This window comes from Alosa alosa, chromosome 1 (assembly GCF_017589495.1).
Source record: "Alosa alosa isolate M-15738 ecotype Scorff River chromosome 1, AALO_Geno_1.1, whole genome shotgun sequence".
Classification (NCBI taxonomy): domain Eukaryota; kingdom Metazoa; phylum Chordata; class Actinopteri; order Clupeiformes; family Clupeidae; genus Alosa; species Alosa alosa.
Window position 1 is genome coordinate 19,833,300 of NC_063189.1, and position 11,446 is coordinate 19,844,745.

General features: G+C 39.9%; 1 protein-coding gene across 1 annotated transcript; it reads left to right on the forward strand.

Moving 5' to 3' along the window:
* Positions 1–3,189: 3,189 nt before the first annotated feature.
* On the forward strand, positions 3,190–11,374 carry LOC125295585 (GTPase IMAP family member 8-like). The gene is given in 5 exon segments (XM_048244961.1): positions 3,190–3,386; positions 7,857–9,159; positions 9,197–9,364; positions 9,366–9,426; positions 9,428–11,374. Coding segments are annotated over 5 exon segments (2,883 nt in total). The 5' UTR covers positions 3,190–3,349; the 3' UTR covers positions 10,742–11,374.
* Positions 11,375–11,446: the final 72 nt, after the last annotated feature.

Genomic DNA, 11,446 nt, shown 5'->3' on the forward strand with positions numbered 1-11,446 from the left:
GCTGGTGACGTCTGTTGTTCGCTTGTTCGTAATTTGATTGGCTGGTGCCGTCCGTCGGTGCAGTAAAAAGTTGAACTTCTCAACGCGAGCGACGGCAACCATGTAGTCCAGCCAAACTAACTCATTTTGAAGCCAAAAATAGAAGTCATTGTAAAAAAAAAAATTTCAGCATAGATCATTTCTATGAGGTGTCCAGAACAACATACTAAAAGTCCTAAGAAATCCTAGTAGAGGAAATATGTTTAATTCTCATAAATCCAAGATGTGTGCCAGTAGGCCTATTGGCCAGACAATACACCTCAATAGGGCTATTTTATTCCTTTACTCCTATCAAAATGAATATTTTACTGTCTATGACTGCAACGCAGCAACTGTGGGAGCCATAAGAACATTGGAGAGGTTGCCGAACAAAAGACGTTTGCCGAAGTGTCACACGTGTGTTGTCCTTATTTTCAATCCAATAGTGGGAACTGGAGGGACGATGATTATCCAGCTATAGCAGAGGCACACTGATTGACACAGTTTTCAATAGATAGATAGATACAGGGTCAGATAATTTGTCTCTGGGTGGGAGATCCCCTGCCCATCATAGACACACCCCTGTTTTCCTAGCAAACTGCCACATATGGAGCTAAATTTGTCTCAGTAATATTTGTATATGCGCAGAGGGGGATCCACAAATATTTCTTGATTTGCATGTGTGTTTTGATATCTACAAATAAAAAAATCATATTTGTAACTCGTATATTGATTTTTACAAATATAGATGTGCATTTGTAAATAAAATGCCATTTGTAAAACCGAAAATTTCATTTGTGAAATGTGATTCTGCATTTGTGGATCACCAGCACACGCATTCTTCGCTTTCCAAAGTTACGTGTTTTTGAAACGTTCTTCACATGAAAGTCACACAAATCCACATGTAAATAGGCCTACTTTAAGTCACCGGCACACACAAATCGCAATCCAGTAGATGGCGACATCCACAAATATTTCTTGACTTGCATTCATGTTTTGACATCCACAAATAAAAAAATCATATTTGTAACTTGTAAATTGGTTTTCACAATTGTAGATGTGTATTTGTAAATGAAATGGCATTTGTAAAACTAAAAATTGCCTTTGTGAAATCTAATTTAGCATTTGTGGATCACCAGCACACACAGTTTTTGTTTTCGCATTTGTGGATCAGCATTTGTGGATCACGTATTTTTGAGACAAACTTTGCGCAGAGAAGCCACCCAGATCCACAAGTAGCCTGCTGACACTTTCTAATCCAGTAGAGGGCAGTGTTGTTCTATGGGACTCATAACCAAAGATTCTTTGCTCATAACACACAGCTAGCGAACCTAGTTCTTAAATCTAACAAGTTATGCCTTTTACAACAAGCTTTTTGATGGAAAAGTGGTGTTTAATTTCCATAATCTTTGTTTAGTAAACGCATAAAACCGTCAGTTTGCAAGCGAAATCAAGAATTACGTGAAATTATTTACAAATGCACATCTATATTTGGGCATTTCTAAGATTTCGGGCCTATTTGGGTTACTGAAATTTTGAAAAATAAAATTCAAACTTTTACTAATTGGTATGCAACAAGTTATCAGTCATTTTGATAGGAGTAACCTTGTGAGCTTGGTTGAGACCACAATATAAGGGAATTTATGTTTTTTTTTTTCAGGTAAATGTCATTACCATCACATTATCTAATATGTACATTTTAAAGATGAAATGGTCAATCAATGATCAATCAATGATCAATTATGGTTTCACATGAAGTCTATTTTATCTTGAACTTATTAGAATTGTTGAATTTTACTTACAACATGAATTATAGTCGTTTAAGTATCTTATTTTTTAATTTTTTCACTCGACCCTGGCTTGGAATTTCATTTATTTGAAATAAATGCCATATATCATATCTGTTGTCATCCAGTGGCAATTTAGACTGTCCAACATTGTCAAAAATATCTAACTAATGTAATTTATTGTAATTTATACATATTCTATTGGCAAAAATATGCATGGTGATGGTGATGACATTGCAGTTCTGGTAATGACATTTGTTGCGGTGATGACAAATCACTGATTGTAATCTATTGCAATTAAATGTTTATAATTTAGAAACCCAAGTTGAACTGACTTTGTGAAAAAAGAAAACGTATTTCTTTTAAAAATAGTACTTTAAATGTATCTGCAAAAATGTCATCACCAACACAGTCGTCATTACCACTACATTTCAAGCTATAATGTGCTGGTAATGACTGTGTTGGTGATGACATTTATAAAAAAAAACTACCAAAATGATCACCATGCAAGTGTAGCTAGCTTTCTACATGTAATGTACATCATTTAAACTATTAAAGTCATTTTAAAATTTCAGGAATATTCAAAAATACAGAAATACAATGCGTATGGTAATGACACATAATAAGTGTACATGCCCAAAACGAGGGATAAAGAGTAGATTTTCTTATGTTTCTGGACATCAAGGCATCAATCTTTCTGCTTGACACCCATGTATTCCACTGTGATATTAGGGTGACCATGGTTACCAAATATTTTTGATGAAAAACAGTAGCAAAGTGCCTTTATGTAGAGTGTGCTGGTAATGACGGCTAAACCATGGGACAGGTAAACATTAAGCAAAATAAAACAGGAAATGCATATATATGCATAATGTGTGCATGCAGTTCATTAGTTCAGGTAACATTTAATTCATATGCATGATTTTTTTTAATTAATTTTGATAAATAATGTTTGAGATATGGCACAATATGTGAAAACTCTGGTTGCGGACAACACCAAAACACTGATATTGTACCATAAAACACCAATAAAATGTGTCTAAATCATGAGTAGGAGCAACCATTAAAAAAGTCTAGCTTGTTCTTTATACTAATTAGTGATGCTAAACATTATTAGATTTAATGTGTTTTTAATAGAATTACACCCTGTGGACAGAAATAGGCCCCAATTTTGGGAAATACCCATTTGTAAAAATCAATATACGAGTTACAAATATGATTTTGTTTATTTGTAGATAACAAAACACACATATAGAAATATTTGTGGATCCCCCTCTGCGCATATACAAATATTATTGAGACAAATTTAGCTCCATAGCCACAGTCCCTTATTTGTGTCACAACCCCTTTAAAATGTATTTGACAAATATCCCGAAAAGTTAAGTTTCGTTTGTCTTTTACTCCACCCTCTCTTGAGTTTCCCAGTTGTTTTTGAATGTGTCGTTATACGACCAGCACCACACAAACGACTGCTTCTTCCAGTGCTACACTAGCCTAGGCCTAATTGTTCTCAAAAAAAAAAAAAAAAAACACACATACAGAAAATGGAAAGAAGACAGCGAGAAAGGCATAACAAAGACGGTATGAATCATTTGATTATTTCTTCTCTGTCCTCATAGGCTAAATGAAATAACGATGTTATTTATATGTAGGCTAAAAAGGCTATTTTAAGGGGCTTTATGTTTGTGATTTTTCCCATTTTCAATGGCACAGTATTATACTTCTGAGAAGATAAACAGATAGGCCTATGTGGAACACATTGGCTTAAATCTAGGCCTAGCTAATAAAGCAGTCGCGACAGAAACACAAACATGGGGACGGCGTCGGCGAGACACTTTAAAAAACATGTCAAAATGTTAGGCCAGCTGATATAGCCTGTCATAAAATAATCTATTGCATTTTCTAGATATTCCTCTTTTGTAAAACATTTAGGATTTCTTTCAAACTCTTCTCGAGTTCCTGTGTACAACATAGGCCTAGCTGCCTGCAGATAAAGCATTGTTTTTGATTAAAATGAGCGTTCAAGTTTCAGAAAATGCTCCTTCCACCCAAGCCTACTGATGTCGAGATGGTCAGGTTTTTAGTAATGTTTTACTTTTGCTTATCACTTTGTTTGTCTCGAATCTACCTACCCTTATCAGGCAAAATGCACCATTCAGTGTTTGATGAAGAACCTGTTCGACTACAATCGGAAAACCCAATCCAAGAGTGCTGATTACAGATGGCTTTCTCATCAGACCAATGTCCAAAGATTAGGCCTACGTTATAAAATGTATTGCATAAAGTAGCCTAAACTAACATAAATCAAACAGATCCAGTTGATCTTCATCCTCACCTTTTAAGACAAAAGTTTTCTTTTGCAGATGTGTCAGTATGTTTTCATCAGTTTCAAACATTTTCACACATCTTCACATCCTTTTTCAAAACAGTTGACAAATATCATACAGTTCTGTTGGGTTCATTTTAACCCTCCATTCAGAACTATTGGAATTGCTTGCATTCACTGATTTGACCACAAGTTGTGTTGCTTGAAGGAAATATTTGCTTAATTTTGTTGAATAGCCTATGCTAGATTTTTTATATGTGTTAGAGCCTTTTTACAAACAAAATGTTTATTTTGGCCAGAGTGCCTCTGTTTAGGCCTGTGTTCATTATATTGAAAACTTGATGTCGGAGTTGACAGAAGCATTCAAGAAAATGTTCAGAAAAGGTATTATTATTACTAGTAGTAGTAGTAGCAGTATTACTATTATTATTACTAGATAGTCCTCCTTTGTAAAACATTTAGGATTTCTTCCTAACTTCCTCTCGAGTTCCTGTATTCAACATTTTCTAGATATTCCTCTTTGTAAAACATTTAGGATTTCTTTCAAACTCTTCTCGAGTTCCTGTGTACAACATAGGCCTAGCTGCCTGCAGATAAAGCATTGTTTTTGATTAAAATGAGCGTTCAAGTTTCAGAAAATGCTCCTTCCACCCAAGCCTACTGATGTCGAGATGGTCAGGTTTTTAGTAATGTTTTACTTTTTGCTTATCACTTTGTTTGTCTCGAATCTACCTACCCTTATCAGGCAAAATGCACCATTCAGTGTTTGATGAAGAACCTGTTCGACTACAATCGGAAAACCCAATCCAAGAGTGCTGATTACAGATGGCTTTTCTCATCAGACCAATGTCCAAAGATTAGGCCTACGTTATAAAATGTATTGCATAAAGTAGCCTAAACTAACATAAATCAAACAGATCCAGTTGATCTTCATCCTCACCTTTTTAAGACAAAGTTTTCTTTTGCAGATGTGTCAGTATGTTTTCATCAGTTTCAAACATTTTCACACATCTTCACATCCTTTTTCAAAACAGTTGACAAATATCATACAGTTCTGTTGGGTTCATTTTAACCCTCCATTCAGAACTATTGGAATTGCTTGCATTCACTGGATTTGACCACAAGTTGTGTTGTTTGAAGGAAATATTTGCTTAATTTTGTTGAATAGCCTATGCTAGATTTTTTATATGTGTTAGAGCCTTTTTACAAACAAAATGTTTATTTTGGCCAGAGTGCCTCTGTTTAGGCCTGTGTTCATTATATTGAAAACTTGATGTCGGAGTTGACAGAAGCATTCAAGAAAATGTTCAGAAAAGGTATTATTATTACTAGTAGTAGTAGTAGCAGTATTACTATTATTATTACTAGATAGTCCTCCTTTGTAAAACATTTAGGATTTCTTCCTAACTTCCTCTCGAGTTCCTGTATTCAACACAGCAGTGTTGGCGTCATGGCCGGGCCTTAGGGGGCCAGGCCTGTCCAAACAGGCCAATGTAACCCCCCACCCCCAACTGAGTTCTCTCCCTGACATAAAAAAAACATCTAAATATTATTACGGCTATGATTGAAATTAAATCTATATTGAACAATGATGTTGAACACTTAGCCTACTCAAAATAAAACAAATAACACGGATTGACACTTGTGTCAACATATGCTACTGTTGATTGTGTGCGCAAAAAGCCATGCCGAGTGTATTGTTCGCTTTTAAACTTTCCGTCATGTTTGGTGCATCTACCTAGCCACTTTGTGATTGTGTCAAAATTCGTTCTCCACTTTAAAGAACATTTTGAGAAATCAGATAGCCTACGTGCAATGTTGCATAGTAGTAAGAGTCAGTATGTGCAATTTCCCTTTGAGCAGAATCCTACAAGAACATTTTGAAATGAATGGAAAGACACAGTGATGATGACAATTTGCACTCAGCTGTAGCCTATAGGCCTGCTAATAGTGAGTCCGTTATAGCCTGTATTGTAGCCTATGCAATGTTATGTATTCTATTCTATATTCTATATTCTATTCTATATAGTAAAGTAAAGTAAAGTAAAGTAAGTATACTGTAAGAATCAATGGTAGGCCTATATAGAACCAAAATGGCACACTGATTGACACAGTTTTCAATAGGTCTAGGGGCAGATCATATGTCTCTGGGTGGGAGATCCCCTGCCCATAGACATGCCCTCGTTTTCCTATTCACATGCCACAGTCCCTTAGTTGTGTCACAGCCCCTTTAAAATTTATTTGACAAATATCCAAGGAAGAGTTAAGTTTCGTTTGTCTTTTACTCCACCCTCTCTGAGTTTCCCAGTTGGTTGTGAATGTGTCGTTATACGACTAGCAGCAGCAACAAATTATTCTTCCAGTTAGACTACTTGTTCTCAAAACACACACACACTCTTACAGAAAATGGAAAGAAGACAGCGAGGAAGGCATAGCAAAGATGGTATGAATCACTTTTCTTTTCAATGGGATAATGGCACAGCATTGTATCATACTTCTGAGAAGTTAAGTATAGTATAAGTATATATACATTTTTGATCCCGTGAGGGAAATTTGGTCTCTGCATTTAACCCAATCGGTGAATTAGTGAAACACAAACAGCACACAGTGAACACACAGTGAGGTGAAGCACACGTTAATCCCAGCGCAGTGAGCTGCCTGCTACAACGGCGGCGCTCAGGGAGCAGTGAGGGGTTAGGTGCCTTGCTCAAGGGCACTTCAGCTGCGGCCCACTGGTTGGAGCTCGAACCGGCAACCCTCCGAGTGCTAACCAGTGGGCCACGGCTGCCCAAGTTAAACGGATATGTAAGACATAGGCTTAAATCTAGGTTTAATAATTAAGCAGTAGCGACAGTACCCCAAACCTGGGGACAGCGTCAGCAAGACACTTTATAACTTGTCAAAATGTTAGGCCAGCTGGTATATTTAATAAAATTTTTCTTTCAAACTCCTATTATTATCATTACTATTATTACTATATAATGCCAGTGGCTCAGACTGAAGCTTCACAGAGGATGAAACATGGTGTCAAGTGCATAGCCCCTGAAAGGGATAAGGTACCTTCATCAGAGTATCTTGGAGAGTCTTGATTATTTTGTGAGGGTACTCTAGTGTACTACACTAAGTGAGCATTTGTTTGCACAATTTACGATTCCTATTCCAGATTAATCTATAATTTCAAGGCAATCGGTTTGCATGTTTTTTTTAAGGTTAACTAACAGGTAAGTAAGGTTAACTAACTAACTTCACAGTGTAGCAAAACTTCAGCAATTCAAGTAGTTTACTTGATTTAAACGGTCATGTTTACTTTTCCACTTCAACATTAAATTACACTAATTTTAGGCAAGTAATCTCAAATGGCAAAATCAACATAATCAACAAAAGACAAAAACTGAGCAATACTAACTAAACATTTTAAGTAAGAATACCTTAATCAGATTTTTCAGTGTAATTATAGCTCACCAATTTCAACCCAAAACTTACATAGTCCTGCTTGAGGATATCAGAGGGAGTCATTCAAGGGGTGAGATTTCACCATTTTCTGAAAGGTTTCTTTGCCTTTTCATCTAGCAATGTGACAAGAATGACATGTGGGCTGTTTATCTTGCTAGATTAGTTTAAGCTTCACAGCACCCCATTCACTTTGGCCATTCACTTTGGCCACACAAAATGGTATTCACACTTGACCTCATGGTATTAGCTCATGTTCTCATCTCTTCTTACAGATGAGAGGCTACGTGAGACAACCAGGGACCAAAGATGGACTCAAACCCCAGCTGAGAAAAATCCACAATCCTCCAATGTCTCTCAACTCAACCATGCCCAGCAGACACCATGTAATGACCAGAATCAGGAGCCAGGAAGAGGAATGGGGAGAACTTCACTGTTGTCTGACTCCTCCACATCAACAGACCCCTCAGACACTGAACTGAGACTGGTGTTGGTAGGCAGAAGAGGGGCAGGCAAAAGTGCAACAGGAAACACCATATTGGGTAGAAAGCATTTCCGCTCACAGCTCAGTGCAAGCTTAGTGACCAGAGCATGTGAGAGAGTGCGTGCCACTGTGCGAGGCAGAAATCTGATGGTGGTGGACACACCCAGTTTCTCCAACACAGTGCTATCCCAGGATGCCATTGAACAGAAGTGCAGAGATGTCGAGCTGTGTTCACCCGGTCCTCATGCAGTCCTGCTGATCGCTCCTCTGGGGGCTCTCACAGAAGAGGAACGCCAGGCCATCGACACAATCCAGCAACTCTTCAGTAATGAAGTACCCAGTTGCACCATACTTGTCTTCACCCATGCTGACATGCTGAGGGGAGAGTCCATCAAAGATTTCATTTCCAGACAGAGTCAGAGCATCCAGGGGCTGGTAGGGAGGTTCAGTCACCGCTTTGTAGCCATCAACAACAGAGACCCTAAAGATGGAAGCCAAGTGGACCAGCTGCTGGAGATGGTTGAGAATCTGCGCAGACAGAGAATGCTCAGGCCATTGCGAATGGTACTTGTGGGCAGAACGGGCACGGGAAAAAGTGCCACGGGAAACACCATCCTGGGGGGAGAGTATTTCTGCTCACAGCTCAGTGCAAGCTTAGTGACCAGAGCATGTGAGAGAGTGCGTGCCACTGTGCGAGGCAGAAATCTGATGGTGGTGGACACACCCAGTTTCTCCAACACAGTGCTATCCCAGGATGCCATTGAACAGGAAGTGCAGAGATGTCGTGAGCTGTGTTCACCCGGTCCTCATGCAGTCCTGCTGATCGTTCCTCTGGGGCGCCTCACAGAAGAGGAACGCCAGGCCATCGACACAATCCAGCAACTCTTCAGTAATGAAGTACCCAGTTGCACCATACTTGTCTTCACCCATGCTGACATGCTGAGGGGAGAGTCCATCAAAGATTTCATTTCCAGACAGAGTCAGAGCATCCAGGAGCTGGTAGAGAGGTTCAGTCACCGCTTTGTAGCCATCAACAACAGAGACCCTGAAGATGGAAGCCAAGTGGACCAGCTGCTGGAGATGGTTGAGAATCTGCGAGACAGAGACAGCTGCAATGCTCAACTTTGCCAGGCCATTGCGAATGGTACTTGTGGGCAGAACGGGCACGGGAAAAAGTGCCACGGGAAACACCATCCTGGGGGGAGAGTATTTCTGCTCACAGCTCAGTGCAAGCTTAGTGACCAGAGCATGTGAGAGAGTGCGTGCCACTGTGCGAGGCAGAAATCTGATGGTGGTGGACACCCAGTTTCTCCAACACAGTGCTATCCCAGGATGCCATTGAACAGGAAGTGCAGAGATGTCATTGAGCTGTGTTCACCCGGTCCTCATGCAGTCCTGCTGATCGTTCCTCTGGGGCGCCTCACAGAAGAGGAACGCCAGGCCATCGACACAATCCAGCAACTCTTCAGTAATGAAGTACCCAGTTGCACCATACTTGTCTTCACCCATGCTGACATGCTGAGGGGAGAGTCCATCAAAGATTTCATTTCCAGACAGAGTCAGAGCATCCAGGAGCTGGTAGAGAGGTTCAGTCACCGCTTTGTAGCCATCAACAACAGAGACCCTGAAGATGGAAGCCAAGTGGACCAGCTGCTGGAGATGGTTGAGAATCTGCGCAGACAGAGAATGCTGCATCTGGCCAACTTTGCCAGGCCATTGCGAATGGTACTTGTGGGCAGAACGGGCACGGGGAAAAGTGCCACGGGAAACACCATCCTGGGGGGAGAGTATTTCCGCTCAGACCTCAGCATGACCTCTGTGACAGAAGAATGCCAGAGAAAGGATGCCACTGTGCAAGGGCAGGATCTGGTCTTGATTGACACGCCAGGCCTGTTTGATACATCACTCTCCCAGGAAGTTGTGGAACGTGAGATTGTTCGCTGCCTTACATTTTGCTTCCCTGGGCCCCATGTAGTACTGATAACTGTGCGTGTCGGAGGATCCACTGAAGAAAACTTGTGTAGCATTGACTTGATCGAGAAATTATTCCAGGAAGACATCAGGCGCTACATCATTCTCATCTTTACTCATGCAGACCTGCTGGATGGAACTCAAATCCAGGACTTCATCAGACAAGAACCGAGACTCCGGGAGCTTGTAGAGAGGTTTGATGGTCGCTATCTGGCCTTTAACAACATGGAGACAGAAGACCACAGTCAGGTGTCCCAGTTGCTGGAGATGGTTGGCAGCCTTCTGGCTTGCAATGAGAACCAGCACTTCACCAACCGTGTCTCACTGGCGATAGAGCGGGCTGTGGCTGAGCTGCTGTCAGAGGCTAGATCTGCTAGGTTCCAGTACATTTACAGATGGTGCCAAAGTCATCCTTTTATCGCAGCCTCCCTTATATTAGGGGCAGGAGTCGGGCTGGCAATGGGGGCTCCCTTAGTGATGGGTGCCATGGCCCCTGCAGCAGTTGAAGTTGGACTTGGAGTACAACTGGCTAATCTCATGTTATCGGTTGGCCTGGACAGCGTTGCTATAAATGCCATAATGATGAAGCTAGCAGCTAATGGCATAATAGGTGGTGCAGTTGGGGCAACTGGGACAGGGGCAGCAGGTTTAGCAGGGACAGTTGGGGCAGTGCTTACTGCTGCTACAAAGTGTAGTATACAGTAGTCTTGTGATGCTATTATGAACACAAATGTTTTCATTGTGGACATACAAAGACAATGTACAATATACGAAAACAGCAAAGAGAGGACGTGGTAATATACAAATTGTATACATAAATAACATTAAAATCACAATACAATATTCATCTTCATATTACAATATTATACTGCATGTTATTGGTAAAGTGTAGAACAACATTTAGTGCAATCAGACTTTCTTGACATAATGTCTCTTTATTATTGGAATTTATGAAGTAAGATATGTAGACTGTACACATAAACACATATTGCACATATATGCCCATTGTTTTTCAGTTGTAATAATATCACTATCTCTTAAAAGCTTTCATAATACCTGAAGGTTAATCATGAAAATGCATGTTACATCATCATTATTCACATAATATGTACACTCAAAACTGGCACATACTTTATGTGTTTCTATCAGGCTAAATAGAAAGGTGAGTCTCTTTATAAATGTTATAGTCAACACCAGAGCTGTGGACACATTGGGGATGGCATGTCCATGTTCAGTACACATCAGAGAGACATCATCTAAACAAGCCATTTGGAGCCAAATTGCATAAATGAAGCATATTACAAGAGAAATGGTACTCATTAAAAGACCTTGACCTTGCCTTGCCTTGAAGTCTTGTGGTCATGTATTGTAGATTGTACATTAATTGAATTCAAATAGCGGCGCTATTTT